At 41.3% G+C, this 21,841-nt stretch overlaps 1 protein-coding gene across 2 annotated transcripts in view; it reads right to left on the bottom strand.

Annotated features, from left to right (window-relative positions):
- KALRN (kalirin RhoGEF kinase) overlaps positions 1-21,841 on the bottom strand; it is a 504,478-nt gene that overhangs the window by 281,001 nt on the left and 201,636 nt on the right. For both annotated transcript variants that reach the window (XM_027637175.1, XM_027637176.1), the window contains exon 6: positions 19,996-20,508. In XM_027637175.1, the coding sequence (XP_027492976.1) occupies positions 19,996-20,508 (513 nt within the window). The remainder of the gene's footprint in view (positions 1-19,995; positions 20,509-21,841) is intronic.

Genomic DNA, 21,841 nt, shown 5'->3' with positions numbered 1-21,841 from the left:
TGCCCTGACTCTCTCACATCTCACACAAATGCCCAGAGAATGAAGAAGTTTGCATTTCATGTGTTTTGGAGCTGGGAGAAAATCAAGCAAGATGTCTCGGAACAAGTGCAGAGTAAAAGAGATGCAGATTCAGTACAGTCAAAAGTAGGGTTAATGATGACTTTGCTCTGTAAAAACACGCATTGCTCCTGAGTCTTAATGAATAACAAGCAGTATTTACAAACAGTCTTGCTGTACACAGCAGCCAGGGCTTTTCAAGATTGCAGACGTGCCAGCCTTAAGCAATGCAATAGTGTGTCTGAGGTACCCAAAGAAGTTCCAGATGAACTGGTACCTTGGCACAGCACAGTCCCATGCTGTGTAGAAGTGCCAACTTGATCCTCAAAACAGCACAGCCTGAGCTCAGTACTGCTTGGATTTGTATCTACACTATTTTTGTTTCCAGGGCTGGTTCCTTCAGAGACTTCTCAAGCATTTCTGCTTAATGCTTACTTAACTGCAGACATTTTCCCAAGTACCCAGAAGAGAGTACTGGGAGTCTGGCATCATGGAATACTTTGTATTTTCACCCTCCTAATCAAAGATCCATGGAAACAGTAAGTATTACACAGTCCCACAGGTCATGAGATTTCCTTAACAATTGTGGTATTTAAATAAATAAATACCTAAAAATGGGGTCTTATTTGCTTTTGAGATCTAATGGATTGTGTTTTCAAACTCTTTTCGTTGACCACAAAGTCTAAAATGGACTTAAAAAAAATTTCTCATAATAATATGACTCAAAGTTGAGGTGCTGAAAATACCAGATGTCAGATGACTTGTGATGCTGCTGTGAAAGTTTGCAGCAGGTTTGCAGTGTGTGGCCAGGAGGTTTCAATATGAAGGTCTGTCAACATTGTCTGGCCTGGCCCACATTACTAGCAATATTTCTTGAAAGCTTTCAGGTTAAACTTGTTTTCCACATGAGAAACTCTGATGCTTCCTATGTTCCTGAAGTGAGTGTGTTGCCTAGTTTGTTTAATTAAAACACACCATTACGGATGTGAACATGGCAATGACCCAACAATTGCTGTTTCACTCAACCCTGCGAGGACTGCTCCAGTTTCAAGGGGCTAATCTGGGCTCCTGAAAAAACATTCAAGATCCTTTGACAAGTTAGTTTCCATGTCAAAGGAGTGAGTTTTTTATACAGTAAATATCAAAATTTGGCAAATGTGCTCTGTGAGATCAGCTTAAACCAGATATAGTGTCTCAGCAAACTGAGATTTCCTTTGTCATTCTAACATTGCTACACAGCACTGTATCAATTGATCTCATACCATCCATGAAAAAGACTGTCTTAGCAAACCTAGCCAAGTGATTATCACAAAATTATTGGATCTTTCATTATTCCTATGACTTACTTCTTAGCTGGAGTTATGATGACTGCCAAAGACTTAATTCTTCTTGTAAGCCTCCTAATCATTCCTGCATTCATGAATTCTCACCAAACAGCAGCACAAAATAACTAAGATTGGACATTATATCACTAAAAACACATGAACCAAATGTCCTCAATGTCTCCCAGCCTAGCACTTCTCCACACTGCTGCAGATAACCTGGAGACCAGTTAAGTCATTTGGAGTTTTCCAGTGACCGAGATGCTGGGGAGAGGAGTTAAGCACACTTAAAACAGAAGATCAACTTTCAATGTGATTATCTCTTGTAGTCCCGTTTCGAACAATACATAAAGGAAATTGAATGCATATGCTGAAGAATGTTAAGCGCTACATTTAATTAAGGAAATTAGACTTTTATGAGAGAGTCAGAAGAACTAAGAATGATCCAAAGGGTCTCTGCCCAGTGCTTTGAGAAGCCTGACTGTCATTAGTGATCACACATGTAATTATTATACATGTGGTCTTGAGGTCACTTCACTTGAGATCAGAGTATCAGATCATATCTCCAGCATCAGTCCTGCTGGCAACAATGAGTTCTTAACCTCATGTTTTGTCATCCTAGTTGATAAGTTACTAGAAAATCCAGGTTAAGCGTTAGACCAAACAGCAGGTCTCAAGCTGGTCATGAATAAGTCCTGCTGAGGGAGAATGTGACTCCATGCTTTCCCTGGATTTGTAACATCTGGCAGGCTAGCGAGTACAGGGTGAGAACAGCTGTTTGAGAACAGAGAAGAAACACGGATATGGAACAGCATGTATGCAGCCTGCGCACAGTCCAGCCCTACCTCAGATAAAATGAGATTTATAACATCATTCAGATAAAAACCTCTGCTCTCTGGCTTTTGTCAGAGCTTGCTGAGAAGCATTAGCACTGGATTCTGGAACAGTGGTGCAGAGCACCACGGGATGATGTGCCCAGCACAGAGCTGGCAGCACACCCTATGCCAAGTGTTATTGATGGGAGGATTAGAGCCTTCATGGCTTTGGCAGCCAGTGAACTGAATATATTCATTAATGAAATTGTTTATACATGCTGAAAATAATAAATCCCAAATCTATCGAACACTGTACGAGGGCTGGAATTAATTATGAACCAGCTTGTAGCAAATCATCTTCTCTGTAAGTTCTGAACCATGAATATCAAACTCATACGGTTAATTAAGGGCAGAATGATAACCATTATAACCACACCGTCTCGAAGAACAATATGGGATACATATAAAGAAAAGGGTCCCAAAGGGACATACAGATCAAGTCCAATCGCTGCTTTTGGCAGCTAACTACAGTATAAAATTTCCTTTCATAAAGGGATGAAGCTCCACCTGAAAACTAGTGAAGTGCTTCAGCTCGGCTCCTCCTGTGAGAAGCAGCTCCAGAAACTTTCTGCTCATTACTGAACTCATCATACACTCTCTGACCTAAATAAGACTCATGTCCAGTTTATACACATTTACTCTTAGGCTAACATTTTCCTTCAAGTTAAAAAAGTTCTTCTCCCAGGTGTTTAACCTTTTCCAGTGTGGACTGGGGCAGGTTCATTGTCTCCTGCTATTTGTTTTACTAGAGCCCAGTGCTTTTAACTCATCTTAAGACACACAGCCTCTCTCTGCATTTGTTCTAGTTTGGATATCTTTCAATCTAAACTAAGGTCCTAGTAGCACTTTGTGGAATGTTGATTTCTTTTTGCTGGAAATAGTCCAGTTGAAATCATGTACGATAACCTTTGCTTCTGGCATCAGCTTTAGAAAAGAAGATACAAAAATGAAAGAGCAACAAGTACTGGATCACCAGTACCTACCATCTTTCTCTTGGCAGCCTCCTGAGTAAATAGTATCAAAGACCAGTAGTGTTTACCGGATTTGCTCTGAAAAGAATAACTTGGGTGATGTTCCAAATAAGAGCAAGTTCTAGAGCACTTTGGAAAAATATGAGGCAGGGTCTTGAAATAAACTCCTGGTAGTCTCACACATAATGCACTGGGCATAAATGCATTCTCCCACCATGCCTCCATATGCTGTTAATAAAGAGAAAAATATTGGTAATCTAAAAAAATTAAATCCCTATTAGATTAGTGCTTTTCCGTCTCTTCCAATTCGTGGACCCCATACAATTGTTCAAAGCAAGTGCTATAGCAAATTGGAGTCATCAAACCATAAATCTGCTTTATCAAATACCTTTACCAACTACTAAGTTGGCATTTAATATCCATGATCCACAGGTTGGGAAAGGTTGGAGATAAGCATACATTGCTTATTAAAGAGAGGTCCATATAAGAGTCCATGTGCATTTTGGATTTTCAAAACTGTCTGGCCAGTGTTAAACTAAGTAATCTACAACAGAAAGTGGAAAGTTCCACTCTGAGAACATCTACAGCTAAGTAAGTTCGTTTTCATATGTTTCCACAATATAAACAAAATAATAACACACGTAGAACAGTAACTGCCAGAGTTCCTCTCTTGAGGTTTACAAAGTTTCCAGCTACAAGGTCTATTCCTATCTCATTAAGGGAGTTCAAGTATTCACAGCAATTCAATTAAACAAAAATGAAGACATATTTCTTACATCCTTTGCAATTGAATTTAGCCAGTACTTGAACAAAAAATAATACTGTGCAACAGATTTGTGGCACATACACCGTCTTCATTGACATGCAAGGGCCTGATCCAGGAAAGATTTGCATATGAGCTATCTTTATAAAAGACAATCAAGAAAGTCTCCTATTGCATCCAGACTAGAATCAGAACTGCAGTTTAATTGGAACTAGCGTCTAGGTCACCTGTACATCTGGGAAAGGCCTGGAAAAGGCCAACAGGAATGCAACATCTCCATGAAAGAGCACATGAGAAATGCCAAGTCTGAAGAATCAGGACATTTACCCAGAAAACAGAAAAATCCCTACACTTAAGCCCTGAGCTAAATTCAGTGGAACAGAGGGCTGATTCTGGCTGTCCAGACTAGCTGGGCAAGAAGGCAGAAGGGGGCAAGAAACCAGAAACAAAGATCCAGCAGGTAGAAGAGGGGCCCTCAGCAATCAGAGCCTGTCCCACAGCCCCTGAGAGCTTATAGTAACCAGGTTTAAACAAGAGATCATCACACAAGTTCTGGTGGCCAAACAAGTCCAAGCTTCCTGACTATGAAGTCAACCAGCAGGTCAGGATCAGGTTCAGTGAGGGTAACCAGGCTCAGACACAGCCCTGCGACCACAGCACAGGTCCACAGGGATGAGGAAGGTCCCAGGTCATGCCACAAAAGCAGCTGATTGTTCAGTGTCTGGCTCAGCAGGGCTCATGGCCTGGCAGGGCAGGGCTGTGGAAAAGCTGGAGGTGAGGTTGGTCAGGGCCATCAATGTCCATCAGTGCCCTGACACTGGGCTGGGTATGTGAAGGGTCACCAGGCAGCAGTGTAATGGCCCCAGAATAAATTTTGTACTTAAAGAAAACTTTGATAGCACATTTAATTTTTTTCATGAATCAACAAATTTGATGAAAACTGCTTCAACAGAAAAAAAAGCCCCAATCTGCTGTAATTCCTGTCGCCACTCTATAAATACAGGCTTAATGAAATCAAATTACTTGTAGCTTTAAAATAGAACTCGGCATACATCTAAATGCTTTGCTAAGCCAGGGCCTAAATACAATGTTGTGTTTGTTTTTGTGTTTGTCTCTTGTTTACAGATGGTGATGGACAAGCCAATACTTCTGCCAGATCTTTCCCTTTCACATGTGTTCAGAGCGGTCCACAGCCAGGATAAATTGATGCTGTTCCAACAGGGCCAATTTACACCAGCTGAAGATTCAGACCCACAGCTGTATTTGTGTAACCTCAATGCTGCATGAACACAGTTTTTCCATTATAAATATCTGTGTATATGATTCACAGAGTACAGTAAGTTTAAGCTTCAGCACATTAAATTATTCCAGACAATGGGCCCAACTGTCAACCCACTAGAAAATTAGCTAGATGTGTGACGTGACAAATAGCTTTGTATTTATATCAGAGCACCATTTCCAACATATTCACACTGAATGTTCCTACTAAATGCCAGAGTAAGAGATCTGTGTATTTTTTTCCTGACAGATATCAAGCCACAGCCATGCACAAAGCATGTGATTCCTATAATGTTGAACAAAGAAGCAAGAATTTTATTGTTGAAGATGGGAGAAAATTACAGCTTCCAAACAGATAAATATGACTAATGATATCTGGGCGTATTTTATATGTCTGTGTTGTTTGCTTGCTTTTTGGAATATTGCACCATTCCACCACACCTAGTGACATCAAGCACTCAGGCATTCCTGGAAAGGATTTTCTGTTCCTTAAAATGGAAATGGCCTGTCCTGGGCACAGATCATCTACAGAGAACTTCTTACTGTCTAAGTGCAAATTAATTCATTGGCTGAACACGAATTGTAATACTAAAAGACACAAACAGACAACAGTCTTGTGAATGCAAACCACAGTGTAAATTATGAAAACATCACAGTGGGTTCCCAGATGAGGGATCTTCCTCTCAGTTTTCAGAAGAAATTTTCATTTGGTTGTAAAACACCATAGAAGTTTGGTGACTTTATTATAGACCCTGGTTCTATTCCTGGCTGAATGTGTGACATTCCTGTCATTCCAAATAGCTGCCATGAAAAACAAAAACTGCCAGATGGGTGTTTACTGTTTTGTACCAGAATCATGGCATTTCCACTAGCAAACCTAGCCATGTCTGAGACCCAAAGATACAGCTGTGGTGTAATCATAGGTTTAAAATCCTGACATGTCATGGCACTTTGTGGCTGGAGCTGAGATCTCTGCACAGATGGAAAGCAGAGGATATCAGCTTTCTGCTGGATTTTGGGGGGCCCGGCCCTCCTACCTCTGTGCATCGGCTGCTTCCCCATCCCATGAATCAACCGGTTCAATCATAGAATCGTAGAATTAGCCAGGTTGGAAAAGACCTCTGAAATCATCATGTCCAACCCTTGATCCATTACCATTGTGGTTACTAGGCCATGGCACTAAGTGCCATATCCAGTCTCATCTTAAAAACCTCCAGGGATGGAGAATCCACCACTTCCCTGGGCAGCCCATTCCAATGCCTGATTACCCTCTCTGTAAAGAATTTCTTCCTAATATCTAACCTAAACCTCCCCTGGCAGAGCTTAAGACCATGCCCTCTTGTCTTACTGATAGTTGCCTGGGAGAAGAGACCAACCCCTACCTGGCTACAACCTCCTTTCAGGTAGTTGTAGAGAGTGATGAGGTCTCCCCTGAGCCTCCTCTTCTCCAGGCTAAACAAAACCAGCTCCCTCAGCCACTCCTCATAGGACTTATGCTTCAGTCCCTTCACCAGCCTCATTGCTCTTCTCTGGACCTGCTCCAGCACCTCAATATCCTTCCTGAACTGAGGGGCCCAGAACTGGACACAGCACTCGAGGTGTGGACACAGCACTGAGTACAGGGGAAGAATCACTTCCTTGGACCTGTTGGCCACACTGTTACTGATACAGGCCAGGATGCCATTGGTCTTATTGGTTACCTGAGCTGGTTCATGTTCAGCTTCCTGTCAATCCACACTCCCAGGTCCCTTTCTGCCTGGCTGCTCTCCAGCCACTCTGTCCCCAGCCTGTAGCACTGCATGGGGTTGTTGTGGCCAAAGTGCAGGACCTGGCACTTGGCCTTGTTGAACCTCATCCCGTTGGAATCAGCCCAACTTTCCAGTTTGTCCAGGTCCCACTGCAGAGCCCTCCTGCCTTCCAGGTGATCGACACTCCCCTCCAGCTTGGTGTCATCCGCAAATTTGCTGATGGTGGACTCAATCCCCTCATCTAAATCATCAATAAAGATATTAAACAGAACTGGACCCAACACTGATCTTTTTGGGACACCACTAGTGACCAGTCACCAACTGGACGCAGCACCGTTCACCACCACTCTCTGGGCCCAGCCCAATGTTTTCCTCAATGCTGGCAAAGCTGCGGAGCTGGGACAGCAGTGTCCTCATCTGGTGCGGGGGCACAGGTGGCTCCACAGGTGGCACTGGGTCTCACTGCCCTCTCAGCATCCCCCTGGATTTCACGAGGTGGTCTCTCCTCCCAGGGGAGAGAACCACCACATGCCAGAGCCTGACCATGGCGCCAAAACACTCATCAGCCAGAGAACACCTGGATACAAGGTGCTAGGGAAATAAAATGATGGCTGCTGAGGGCTGGAGACATTCTGTGGGGTCTCACCCAGGGGACAGTGAGTGGCTCATGCCAGGGCAGGGACTGTAAGGAACAGCAGATGAAAAGATGTAAGAATCAGAGAATAGCTGTAACAGCAGCAGAAAGAAATTTATGCAAATATTATCCCTGCCCCATCATCCCACCAAAAAAAGTTTTGATGGACTGGGTATAAACCAAGACAAAATTGAGGGAAATTGAATTTGGGGAAGAGTAGGTGTTTATGGCATCGTGTCCTGGTTTTTCCTTTTAACACCCAAATTAAGAGCAGATATTTGTGTTCATTAGCAATAAGTTGAGCAAAATTCCTCAACTCAAGACTGTTTCCTTTATGACACCTCTTCAGCACCTGTGTAGGACACAAGGCATCCAGGACTTTGATGCCAAGTAATACAGAGGGCCCTTGCAAGACGTGAAGATTGAAGACAATATTTCTGAATTAGTCTCCATTATAATATGTGCATGATATGTAACAAGCAAAGTCAGAATGATGTGGTTTAAAATGACACTGATACTTCTGGAAGTGATCCACAGATCATGCTCCTGGTTTTTCCTCTTAAAAAACCCTCACCAGCTCCTGGGGAGGCCACCTCTCAGCTGCACACCCACCTTTATCTGTTCCCTATAAATAGATATGAAGCATAATTTTAAGATCCCAAGCTCTGCCAAGTGTGGGCCATTGAAAGCATTTCAGCCAGGCCAGGAAGACATTAATTTAGAAATAATCACATGGCAACATCTGAAAGATGCTGCACAGTAAGTCTGTGAACCTCATGAACAGTTTAATTACATTATTTCCGGACAGCTAGTCTTTTATCACCTAACCTTCTTGAAGATCAAAGCAATAAATTTTAAAAAGCAGCTTTCTTCTCTTTTTCTGTATGTGCCGGCCTCTCTCTTTTTTTCTAGAAGTGTGGGCTTCGTTGCCCTTTAGAGCATTTGGGTCTTCTAGTCTTCATTAGATAAAACAGAACTTTGTGCTTAAAATATGCTATAATCATCCTTAAAATGAGGTTTAGGTTTGTGTTCAGATGCCAAAACAGATTCTTGTGCCATACTGATCAGGAGAGCATTCCTGTGCCTCCCAGCGGTGCCAAGTTGGAGATGCTGAAACGGTCTTGAAATGCTCCCTATCAAAATTGGCAAGCAAAAGAAAGAGGAAATTTCTGCAAATGCAAAAATACTCCATCAGAACATACTGCCTTCAATTATTTTTGGACCCATTTTAATGTTCATGGAGGAAGCAAGAGGAATAGTAACTGCGTATCCAGTGTCGGCAGCAGGAAACTACAAATAGCAGAGCACACCATGTTCCAGCTCCAGCAGCGGCAGAGCCGTTTCCTTACAGTCAGGAGTGGACGGGCTGTGAGGCGGCTGCTGCCAGAGCCTGGAAACATAAAGCAGGAACTACGCCATCCCTCGGATAATGTTCTGCCCTCTTACACGGAAAGGTCAGGAGTGTGTTGGATGATCCAGTGTAAATGGGATAGAAGGTGTCCCCTGGTGCTGTAACTATGTTATAGGGCACGCTTAGCACGAAGGAAATGCGCAAGGCTTCCTCATCCCGAGCTGCAGCAGCGGAGAGAGGCATTGTTATTGCTTTTACATTCCCATTGAAAAGACCAGGTTCAATTCCAAGTGCTGTGGAGGCAACATATTTAGCTGCCAGCAAAAATAATAATAATAAAAAAACCAAAACAAAACAAAAACAAAACACCAGATTTGGCAGCGCAGTACAGGGCAGAATGAATTTAAAAAGAAAGAAGGAAAGCACTAAGATATCTATATTACACATCAGATTGGGGCTCCTACTGCAGGACAGGCTTTCTCTGTGACAGGAGGCAAGGCAGTTAACCCCTGTGGTTTTTAATTCCCAATTTTTAGCTTTGAACTTTGCGTCCTTTGTACTTCCATTTTGCTGCTCCAAAGCCAATCCAGATCAACAGAAATCAGTGTCTGGCAGATGACTGCCCTTCATGATGGACAGCTGTCTACATCTGAAAAATCAGTACAAATGCCTTCAGAAGATTCTTAATGTGCTTTGCTTCTGGAGTCTGAACTCAGGTCATGGAAGTGTGAAGGGAGGAAGTTTGTACCCTCAGAGCTGTCAAACCAGCAACAGACTCATTGCAGGAGAAACAGCAATGTCAGTGGTAGGCTCCAAAAGGGGTCCCGCCCCCTACACCACAGGGAAAGAAATGATGGTTGCAGCAAAGGTAGGTGACATTCACCACTAGAATAACAGCCATAAGGAAGAGGATTTCTGATATATATTTACCCTGTTCCCTGTATTGCTCTGCTCAGCAGGCGAGGCAATCCCACACTTCCTCAAACCAGATGGCAAAACAGGGTTTGTAGCTGCTTTCAGTTGTAGGAGCAGCACAAAGCAGTTGGTATGTACTTGTGATTTTGTCCTGTGGTTGTTAGCTTTGTCCCCAAGCTTTCTACTGATGGATGGAAAGGCAGAAAAGCAAACGTTCACAATGCTATCGGCACACAGGGAAAGACCCCCTGTGGTCTTGACTGATAAATAGGAAAGTAGCAGACAAGCTTGACACAGTGAAAGCTTCTTTGGAATATCATTAACAATGAAGACCTTTTGCTTTTACAGTCCAATTAGCAGAAATGAGCTCTGTTTGTGCTTTAAGGAAACTTGAAAACTTCTATAATTATCTCCTGATCTTGCAAAAATCTGTGGGTTTTTTTTTTCCTACAGGTACCAAGAACAGGATCTTATTAAGTGTGACCAGCAGTGGTCAAAATAACAAACACTTCCCACAGAGCCCACCAGGATTACTTCCCGCTCCGGCAACTCTTCACTTTAGATTGGGGACAACAAATTGTGGATGGCATTAACAACCTGTCAGAAGCTGACTTCATATTGAACAGAGCAGATGTCAGCTCGCTGCATCTTTAATTCAGAGCTACAGCCTGCAAAGACTGCAAGTCCTGACACGCAGGTTCCTGAACTGAGAGATACAGGCTATGCAGGATTCATCTTCCTCTGAAAGGTGAAGGGTTTTCAAAATAATTTATCCTTGCAGATGCTGGAGAGGATTTACTCCCACAGTTCCCCAATGATTCTTTTGTGTCCATGACTAGGTGAGGGAAATTGCAGATTTGACACAGTTTAGCTGCCACTCTCAGAGCCTTCCAAAATGAAGGTGCTGATCTCTTTAGCACATGACATGTATGGTCACAGCATCAAAAGGAACTGCCCACACACACTCTGTGCAAAATCACCCTGGTTACAACATTTTTTCTGCTTCTAGGCCAACTTCGTTCTTTTATTTGTTTTATTAAAAAAATAAAAAATAAATTCTGAGAGCCAGTAAACCCAGTAATTTGGGAAATCCATGAGCCAAAGCCCTGTTATGCTACCACTGAGCTTCATAAAAAAAATCAGTAAAGATGTATTCAGAGCATCATACTGTCTATTCAGCTGCACTGAACACCTCAGAGGTGCTTACCCATGACAGAGAGCACCAATGTGCTTCAAGACAAAGCAGAAGCAGCACTCAGTAGCAAGAATTCAATTACTTTAAAATGCAGGAAGGAAAAAGAAAAAGAAACACAACAAAGAACACATTTGAATAAACACTGAAAATTAATGAAAACCTGCTACAATAGAGTTATTGCTACATGCTTTCAATTCTCACCTGTTTTTTAGAACCTTCTTTGTTCTAAGATGTGTGAAGTAATTAAGTAAAAGTGATTAGAGCTGGCATACATTCATTTGAGGAAATAAACAGATTTTTAGAAATGAATATACAGTTTCCCTCTTTGATATGAACTTCCTGTGTTGATCTTTTGTGCTTGATTGGTGCTATCAGAAAAGTCTTGCTCAAAACAGCTGAAGTGAAGTCGAATATTTGCAGTATCATATTAAAGCAACCCAAACCATGTGTGCATATATATCTGTATTCAGTAGGAATGTTTCCATACCCTTACATCTCCAAGGGCATTTTACAACTGAAAATATGCATTTCTTTGCTTGAAACAACCAGTACCACAGTCAAATTCAGGGTCTTATTATTCTACATGCCATATAAACAAGCAGTTAACTATTGTTTATACACCCAGCTCAGTCTCAATTTAAGCCTCCTTTCCATATCACCTATATAATAATTTTTCTAACATTTTAAGATCTGATATTGTAAGACAGTGTCTGCCAATTCAACAATTTAGGAACCTATCTGCACCTGTTTTCTGTGGTCTGCCTAGTATTGGAAATTCTGTGTCAGGGCAAACACTTCATGTTGAACACGGGGCCTATCCTCTCCTATGCTTTAGTTTTATAGCAGGCTTAAGTATAAAGGATGGGACAAGATGATGATCTTCTATTCACATGGCAGCTTATTTAAGATGCAAGCTGACTTTCCTTCACAACATTGGCATCCCAAGTCTGATTTTATGAACAGTTGTCTAGTGAGAATCTCTACAGCAAAAAAAAAAAGGTACCATATGCTAAGGGAAACTTCAGATTATAAAAGAAAGCATTTTTCACTGGCAATATGAGGGACAAGATGCCAGATTTGGAAACGAGGTTTCCAGAGAGAACAGACACTATGTGCTCTGTTCAAGAGTCCATAGCACGAGAAGAGACAAAGACACCAAGGCAATTTAAAATTCTTAGACTAAATGTTCCTCTTGAGCAACATCTACTCCAGATCCATACATGCAGAGATCTGTATATTCCTCCTCTATGATAAAAATAAGAACCAATTGTGTCAAGAACACTTTCAAAGCTTGTTGTTCTTATATTAGGAGTATTTCAAGCGCTGGAAAATCAGGCTGCCCATGATGTTGCAAATGTGTACTAACACAACTGGAATACTGGAGGGGGAGGCACCAACACAGACAGATAAAAACATGGTCTTATTACCATAAGCAGGTGGCAGTGGCTAATCCTGCCACCAGCAGGGCTGGAGCCACAGTCAGAAACTTCTACCAGAGCATGATACACTTTCTGGCTCAGTCAGTGCCTGTCAGGGGGAGCTCTTACAGACACCATGAGTCCTTCACTGATTTCAGTAGAAGCTGAGACTCTCTCTGTTGTACAGGACCAGGTCTCTGTCTTCTTAGCAGACAACTCGGGGAGACCTCAAGCACCAAAATGCAATCAGATCAGGGATACAGCTAAAACTGGCCTAAAACTGAGTGTTTGCACCCAATGAAGAGGGAAGCAGATACTTTGGTCTGAGAGGGGTAGGTACCAACAACAAATTGGTCCTCTGAGAATGCCTCTTCTGAGACCATGGGTAAGAGATTTAATTTATGCTCAATGGTAAATTCTTGGTCACTCTTCTCATAAAGCCCTCTGCAAACACATGCCTGTTCACAAACACAGACTGCCGGTTCAGTGCCCTTCCCAGACAGTACCTATACCCCAAGGCCCTGTCCTTTCTCTGCACAGACATTTGGAATGGGCTAAGGATAAAAGAAACATGCTTAAATGAGCCTCACTTGGACCCTCAGTCAAATGTCTGCGCAGAAGACACTAAGCTCATTGACTCCTTTTATTGCAGAAGTCTTACAGAGCTTACCCCAGGTCTAACAACACCCCTCGTGCTCAAAATCTCCAGGAAAGCTCCTTACTGTGACACTCACTTACTGTGCTGTTGTGATATCCATGGTGTAAGTACTTACATGGAAAATCCAGGGCATGCTGAGTTCTGCACACCAATGTGGTATTCACATAACTTAAATGAAATCTAAATCCTATACAAAAATCCATGCCTAATCCATGATTATTATGCCTGTATGATTATTACTGTTAACTGTTAAATACCATTCATTCAGTAACAAATCCTTTCACAGTGAAACAGCACCCAGGGCAAACGTACTTCTCCTTGACGCAAGGCACTAAGGATGTGCTCTCATTCTCAATCTTGATTCTGGTTCTGTCCCCTCTTAATATGCTTCCTGCCTCCTCCCCAGTCCTAATTAACCACCTCCCCAGAACTCATTCATTTTGTATTCCTTTCACATATGACAGTTCCCTCTGTCAGCTTCTCAGTACTCTCCTCATTGGCTTCCCGCTCTCCTTCCCTGGGACACATCCCTCTTACAGTAATTTCTAAGCCAATAATTCACATGAAATCTTGGAGGCAATTGTATATCTGGTGCATAGCACAGATCAAAGAAACTGAGCGTTTCCTGCAGTGAAATAAGAGAGGAGAAATGGTCCTTCACTGAGTGGATTTTATCTTAGTCAGAGGAGTCTGTCCCAGGTGCTGTGCCTGTTGACATTATCTGGATCCTTAAGGGTTAATAGGACACTGCAAACAGAAAAACTCTATTGTTTGCTTATGTATCACTTCGAGGGTCTCTTGATACTCCTAATGAAAACAAAAATGAGGTGATGGGAAATGTAGAAGAAAGTGAATATGTTGCTAAAAAGATAATCCTTTTAGTCTTTCTTGTGCTGCTTTTCTAGAAAGTCAGCTAAGACCCATTTCTATGAAATGCTTCCCCACACATCACTTGACTAAAGGAGCAGTTACAATTGCTCTACCTAATGGACTGTAGTAAAATAAACTGCCTTCTATTAGCAAGAAGGATCACACGATCAGATTTGTAATGCATTTTATTACAGAACATACAGCATCAGAATTTTTAAGTGCAGTAGAGGGAAGTAATGTATGAAACAGTTAGAGTGAGTATCATACAGACACAAATATACTGATAGTTTTCCTTCTCTCAAACCTCAAGATATCGGTGTTTCTTTCTTAAAGCCATCTTTTCTCACCTAAACCACACCATAAATTTCCACATTTTACATTCTATTATCCATCAAAGCCATCTTGCATCTTTTTACATGAAGAGTAGCTTGCAGAGCATTCCTTCCTTCTGAGGAACATGAACCTTTGGCAGGTGTAATACTTCAATAACAACATGAGCATAGTTCAAACACTCAGATTATATACTTCTCAGATACTCTTCTCCCTCCACTGACTTTGCTGTGCAGCTAAAGCTTCTCTGTATTTTTCTAGACTAAAGCTGTCTGGTCTTAAGTGACATTCTAAACTAGGAACTCCTAAATTTTGTCTAGCACTTCAGGGTATATTGTTAGTTAATGGCTATCTTGTGCTTCTGCTGAAAATCAGTAGAAGTCTTCCCAATACTTTCATGGGCGATTGGAATAGGATACTGGACAGGAATCTAGTATAGCTGACACATCTGTGATTTTCCTCCTTGAGAAACCAAATGCCAAATTATTTATTTCACTACATTGGGGCCGAGTTTAATAGCACTTATCCAGTGAAATAACATATCAATTCCCTTATTTAAGGAAATCTGACTGAGGAAGAGGCCTGAAGCAGGTGTGAGAAAGGAGGGACACAGTGTGTGCTGTTAAGTGCCATGGTCTCACTCCGCACACTTGTAAAGGGAGCAGGATGCAGGAGAATTGCTGCAACTGTTACTGCAGCCTATTTCCCCCTCAATCGTTTTGCTTATAGCCCCCTCCAAACTTGTCTTCTATCTGTGAACTTTGCATTGTTAATCTCCAATCACTCTTGTGCTCACTGCCATTCCAGCTGGTCACATCACCTGGGAAATGGGAGCAACAGCTGCTGTGGGGTATGAGCTGCAAGCCGTTTTTGCTTCCCACTCCCTCTCACTGCAACCACCTGCAGTGCAGCAGCACCACGGCATCCCCCAGCAGCCAGCACAGCTTCCCAGAGCCTGCTCCACAGGGAAAATCACAGGCAGAGCTGTGTTTTTTCAAAGGGAAGCTTTAGTGTTCATGAGGCAGTTGGTTTTGACTGCAAGCCTGCTGCTTCACTGCTCCTTGAAGACTAGATGTGGCCTGTGGTTTGCCACTAGACTTTCTACAAAGCTGGCCTGATCCAAATAAAATGTTTCTCCCACCACAAACTTCCAGTGAAATTCACTTGTGGTATTTTCTAACTACCATTGCCATCTTTTGGAGTTAGCCTTTGTGTAGTGGATGGGAAGTCAGGAAGCAGAAGGGGAGGTGAGGACAGAGAGAACGTGCAAAGCCCCCTCTGCCTCCTGTTGGGGCTGACCCCAGTGGTGTTAGAGCAGCCTCCTCTTTGCTCTGCTGTGACAAGTTTACAGTGGAGACTCTCAGTTCAGTCCAGCTGGTGACTATACTGTTTATACTTAATGTGGACATTGCTGATTACATCATGATAGCTGTTTTTCATTCACATATGTGCCAGGGTAGTAAAATTGATATGGAATCAATCCAGAATGATGTGGAAATTCCTACAAAAAGTCAAATTGGGTGCCAGTTACAAATGATTTCCAGAAAAGCTGGAAAGTACAGCGTGTAAGGATAATTTTTTGTCTTTTTTTGGTATTTATTCAAGTGCAAAACATGTGGACTCTTGCCTGAATTAGTCTCCCCGTCCAGATTTCAACCAACCAATTATCATTTCTCAGATAGTTCTAATAGTTGGATCTACGCAGATCGTGGTTTTTTTGTTTCAAACAATATTCAGTTTAGACTGGGCTACATTTTTTAAAGTTACTGGTGACTAAAAATATTTTCCCTGTTACCCAGTAAAAACATAGTGAAGGCTCAGTTCTAGTTTCAAAATTATATGTATGTACATACGTATTTCTATATTAGTTGGTGAGGAATAAATTTGTTGAACAGAGCTATGCCAGCAGCTGAAATGTGTTATTTATCAGCAGATCATTACAGTCAGCACTGCACAGCATGTGAACTTCCTCACACCCCTGTGCCAAAGCTCCCCACATGGCTGACCTGCCTGCTGACTTGAGCTTCAAGGAGCTTCCAGTCTCCATTTGGGGATTCAATCTCACTGCACTGCTTCTGCCTATGTGAGAGCTCCACTTTTCCCCTCCCTTGGCCCCAGTACAGGAAAATAAAATCCTAAAGGCCTGACTTAGAGACAAAGTTTCTCCATAGACAGCTTTGCTCTCTTCCACTGACCTGAGTGGGAGAAACCCAGGCTGTGACTGCCACCCATTCGCTTATTTGCCAATAATAGGAGTTGTTCAGCACACAACTCTACAGACTTCTCTAAGTTGTAATACCTGTAGTTTGAATGATTTGTGTGTCAGGGCAATGACTGCCATTTCTAAATGTTCCAATAGAGGGGATCTATAGGAGGAAAAAAAACTGAATTGATTTGCTTGGAACATTTGGGGTGTTTTAATACCAAAGGGTTCAAAAATTAACCTACCTTAAAATACTCTGTGTTTTTAGTTCTTGTGTCCCTTTTTTTTTTTTCTATCCCAGTTTTGAGAACTTTTCAGGCAATGAGGACACCTGAAATTTTTGAAATCACAGATGTCAAGAAAATGGAAAGTCCTTGTTCATTTTCTCCTTATTAGAACAGGTTTCCTGAAATATCATCCAATGAGTATACAGAGATATTTAAAAAAAAAAAAACCTATCTAAAACCTTGTTTATATTCAGAATTTTATGTTGGAATTCGAGCTTTCACAGGGTATTAGAGCTGTCATTTGATTAGAACTAAATGACATATCCAGGTTAGATTGAAAGAGCTGCACCTCTCCCTGGGAGATGAAGACTATCCTGGCTCTGCTACCATACCTACGTGTAGAGCGTAAAGTGCAACTGAGCAAATGGAGGTACTTGGAAACTCTAAAATTGAATACACAGACACAGTGGTGGCTATTTCTACAGTGGAGACAGTGCTCAGACTTGATTTAGCTCTGAACATTTTATGAAACAAGTACTTTCCAGTCTGAGATGATCAGACTACTTCAAAGAGACCTGCAAAAGGCAGCTACATGGAAAAGGCACATCAATATTTTACATCAGTCTACGCGTGTGAAATGTGAAGTTAAAGGGTCTGCAACCTTTCCTGGAAGAAGTTTAAGGACTCTCCAGTTGGGGAGGTTAAAAGGACAGATTTGAAAGTATAAAACAACAAAATATTTTTTATTCTTTGGGAAAATGTAGCAGTCAAGGAAAGGCAAGCAGAGCCAAAGCAGAGAGAAGCCAAATCAAGACTGTGTGTTTAGTTAATGTAAGGTAGATGAATAAGAGACATCAAGAATACCAGTTTTGTCAAACAGGAATCACTCAAGACGGACAGTGTTACGAAGGCAGGAATCACATTCTCACCGCTTCTTCCTTCACCTCAAAGGTTTCATCTATTTGTTGACTTGCCTAAACCTTACACTTAACAACCTCAGAATAACATGTGCAAAGATTGTAGCTGTCACACTGCCAGACTTACATCACCCCATCCTTTTATTCCTGTTCAGGAGGTAAAAGGGAAACATACTGGAGACTTCCTTCAACACTACAGAACAGTGCTTGGCAACAAGAACTTCTCAGACATTGACTTGATCTGAGAGGCTTTCAGTTTATAACTTTATTCATCAGAACAACCTCCTAAATATTAATAATTTACTAATAATATTAGCGAATCACAATCATAACTTTAAAAATTATGTTAGTAAGTAGCAGTCATCTGAATAATCACAAAGAAGCTGAAAATCCAAACTGGACCATTGAAATACAACCACTGCTGGGAAGCACAGAATTGAGTGATCTCCTTACAGCACCTGACACACAAGAAAAATGGAGAAGAAGAAACTGGAGCATTTGGAATTAAAATTCTGCCCTTATACATTCTTGAGTGATGCTGCAGCAACTCTTATTTTGGAGGGATTCATCTGAATTCAAGGTTTTCCCAACAGGAGGATTGATTATACAATGATGGAGCCTTTTCAGTCTTAACATGTCTTAGAGATATTTAGGACATGCATTGAAAAACAATGTCACGTGTGTTGCTCTGCACTACTGAAGATTATGTTTGTTTCAGCAATGTGCTTTTCCCTGATGTTTTAAAATAATACTAACTTGTAGCTGATTAAAAAAAACCATCTTCAGTGAGATCCCCCTGGGTCTGTCCAAGCAGACACTCTAGTGAAACAACTGGATAATACATTAAGTAGAGAAGATTCACAGATTGGTGTTTTTGATGGATGTACAGACTAGATAAACATGGGTCTGAGAGCTTAGTACCTTCCACTGAGAATACCCTACCTCTCTGGCCTAGAATTTTAAATGTGCAGCAAAGACTTCTCACAAAAGCACCTAAGAAGGTGTCAAGCATTCCTGCATTAAGAAAGCCAAGACTCTGGCACAACACAATTTTCTAAAGTAAATTCCCCAAAACCTGTACTTGCATGTGCTTCCAGAGGCAAACAGACAAAACCTTCAAGTAATAAGGAGCACGATTTACTGTGTATTAGTGAAATTTGTACATGCTGCTGTTTGTGAGACTTGGTTTGGGAACTCTGGCTGGTTTTTAGCCAGCCTTTTCAACAAACATGACAAGCTGCTATGCTTCGCTTGCAGGGGACTTCCTTATCTAATACAGGTTCCTGAATCAGTATCTTCTGAAGAGGCAGGAAATGAGGATGTGGTACTGTACACCTGTGAAACTATAGCTTCCTAAATCCCTGTTACTTACCTGTACTTTTGCTGCTCTACATACTTTTGTATATTGCATTGCATTTCAAGACACACTACATGCCATTCAGGCTGACACACTACATTGCAAACATCTAAGAAACATGAAGCTGTGATGAAATCTCTATGGAATACTTTATCGTTAAATATTTCTCAAATAAGGTCTTGTGCTGGTGAACAGGAACAGGGCACTGACTCAGTGTCAGGTATGAATTCAAAAGCCATCCTTATGTGCTTTAAAATGCAAAACAGACACACTGGGCTTTGAGTGTTGCTGTTACTTCAGAATACTTTCTCTTGGAGTGTTCATATGTTTAATCTAAACATAGCCTCAGATCTGTTCTGTGGGAACTGAGTGGCCACGGCTTTGGTACAAAGCCATTACTAAAGATTTTACCCATTTAAAATCTCGTTGGGATTTCCTAGGAATGGGAAACTGAAAATGTTCTTTGAGGTAACAATTAGGAGGATTTAAACTGCAAATTTCCCATAGACTCCAATAAGTGCAAACAATAATCATAGTGAACCAAACCCTAAAATCATTCTTCTTTAGGTGCTGTGACAAGTAGATAAATATATTCATAAGCTTTGTAAAAGAAACTTGAAAAAAAGCCTGATTCTCGTGCTGATACTCATTGTGACACAGAAAATCAGATTAACTTTCACCAAAAGTCACAGAGACAAGCTACTCTTGGATATCATTATGTCTGCTATATCCAACAATTATTAGCTCAATGAATCTGGTTTACGAGTCACACAAAGTACATCTGCTGACAACATGAGATTTACACCTAGGATGAACACCTCATGTTGCCACTTATAGAAAAAATGGTCACAGTGTCCTTGCAACTGTGTCTTGTTTAAAGTATGAAAGGGAAAGATTGTTCCCTACCTTCTCAGCATCTTGCTCAAAAAGCCGGAGTTGAAAGCACTGGTCCAGTTTCAGCTTGCGGACATGCCACATCTGATGCAAGTGTTGCCGGGTGGAATGCAGCTTGTCTAAAAGGCTGGTGATCTTTGGCACAAGACTTTGAAAATCCGCACTTCCAGGAATGCAGTTCCTACCAGAAAAACCATCACTGGATCGTATGCATTGTAATAACCTCTGACCCTCGCGATCCAGTTCTTCCACAGGAGCTTTAATCACTTTTTTCTTAAGCTGTGTGTGCTCATCAATCAGCCTTCTCGAGCCCTCAACATCAACTGGGAACTCCTTCCTAGCCAACATTTCCTGGAGATCCTCCAGCCTTGATAATAGATGGATAGCACTGTTGAAGAATTCTTCCAGTGAGACACGCAACTCTATCCATTCATCATGGTTGTAATCCAAGGACCCTTCAAACTCATCCGTCAGTTGAGAAGGATCCACAAGTTTTGCCAGGCCTTCAACAGACACCATACTCGTCTAAGGAAGGGAAAAGGACAGCATTTGACTCAGTGACCATCTAATCAGAAACAACAGTGCGATCCATAAAGCGATGCATGGTGCATGAAGTGATTATTTTCCTCATCAATACATAATTGAAGGAACATTGTAAAACACATCGAGGACTATGTTTAATTTTGATGAATTAACTGGATAGGAAACTTTGCTATTAATGGTAGTGATTTACTTATTTATTAAAAGACATTATATTTACTGGAATAATGTCTACCTTTTTCAGCTGACCTGACTATCAAAAACAAATAATGAGAATGCTTCTGCCACAGATTACATCAATGCAGCTGGACACTGAAGACATCTTACTGCAGTTTTTTGATATCTGGACATGGTTGTTCACTGAGCAGGTATATAGTGTTACAGGGATTCTGCTACTTGTGTTACACCCCAGCCAGTGGCTATACAGAAGCAAATATTTTAGGCATATGAACTGAAGCAGGTATTGCAACCTGCCAAAACACACAACATGTTGAGTTTTTTCTTCCAGGTTATTCCAGTTGGCTTCAGCTACGGGCAGATCTCTTCCATATTAACGATTCCTAATGTAATTAAGCCAAAAATCAGTGTAAAAGTGAAATGTCACTGGAGTATTAACAACTAGAATTTATTGCCCATAGAAAGTACTGCTCATGAATCACACACAGTCAATGAGAGATGGTTTTAATTCATTCAAACTCAGTAACTGGTGATAGAGAAAAGCAGTGGGTGTCTGGAAAGCAGATTACAGTTTAAGGATGCAACAACCGATAGCTGTTTCCATTTATTTTTGACAAATTATTCTTTTTCTGAAATACAAGCTTAGGGTTTCATATGTAACTAGAGATTTTCAGTGCTGTCATGTTAACACTCAAATTGGCAGCCCTTAAAGGCCTGTGATATTCATCAGTGACTGCATATCTATCCCCTAAAGATCAGGCCTCTAAAAACTGTCAGGATTTGTGCTCTTCAGTAGTGGAGGAGCCCAGTAGTCACAGCAATCTTATAAAAGTCATCTACAAAGAAAAACACCTGAAGTCGTGATCATTTTCCTGAATTATGTCCAAAAGAGCAGGCTGACCACTGGTTTAAATTTAATAATAAGCCTTTTCTTCCAATTTGTATCTATCTAAAGATATCAGGCATTCTGGAACTTATTAAAATTGGGATTGTACTGAACTTATGCTCAGGAGAAAGATTATTTTAAAATTTTCTTGCATTATTCCTTGCTTTGGGGAAAGGGGAAGACAGTGGGAAGAGCCAACAAACAATGGGAAGGTAAGTATGTAGCTTCAGAGGTTTTTCAAATTTTTAAATCTCT

Source organism: Corapipo altera, unplaced genomic scaffold (genome assembly GCF_003945725.1).
Source record: "Corapipo altera isolate COAL_440 unplaced genomic scaffold, ASM394572v1 45, whole genome shotgun sequence".
NCBI classification, from domain to species: Eukaryota; Metazoa; Chordata; class Aves; order Passeriformes; family Pipridae; genus Corapipo; species Corapipo altera.
Note: the sequence above shows the minus strand (reverse complement) of the source record. Positions and strands in the feature narration are given on the sequence as shown.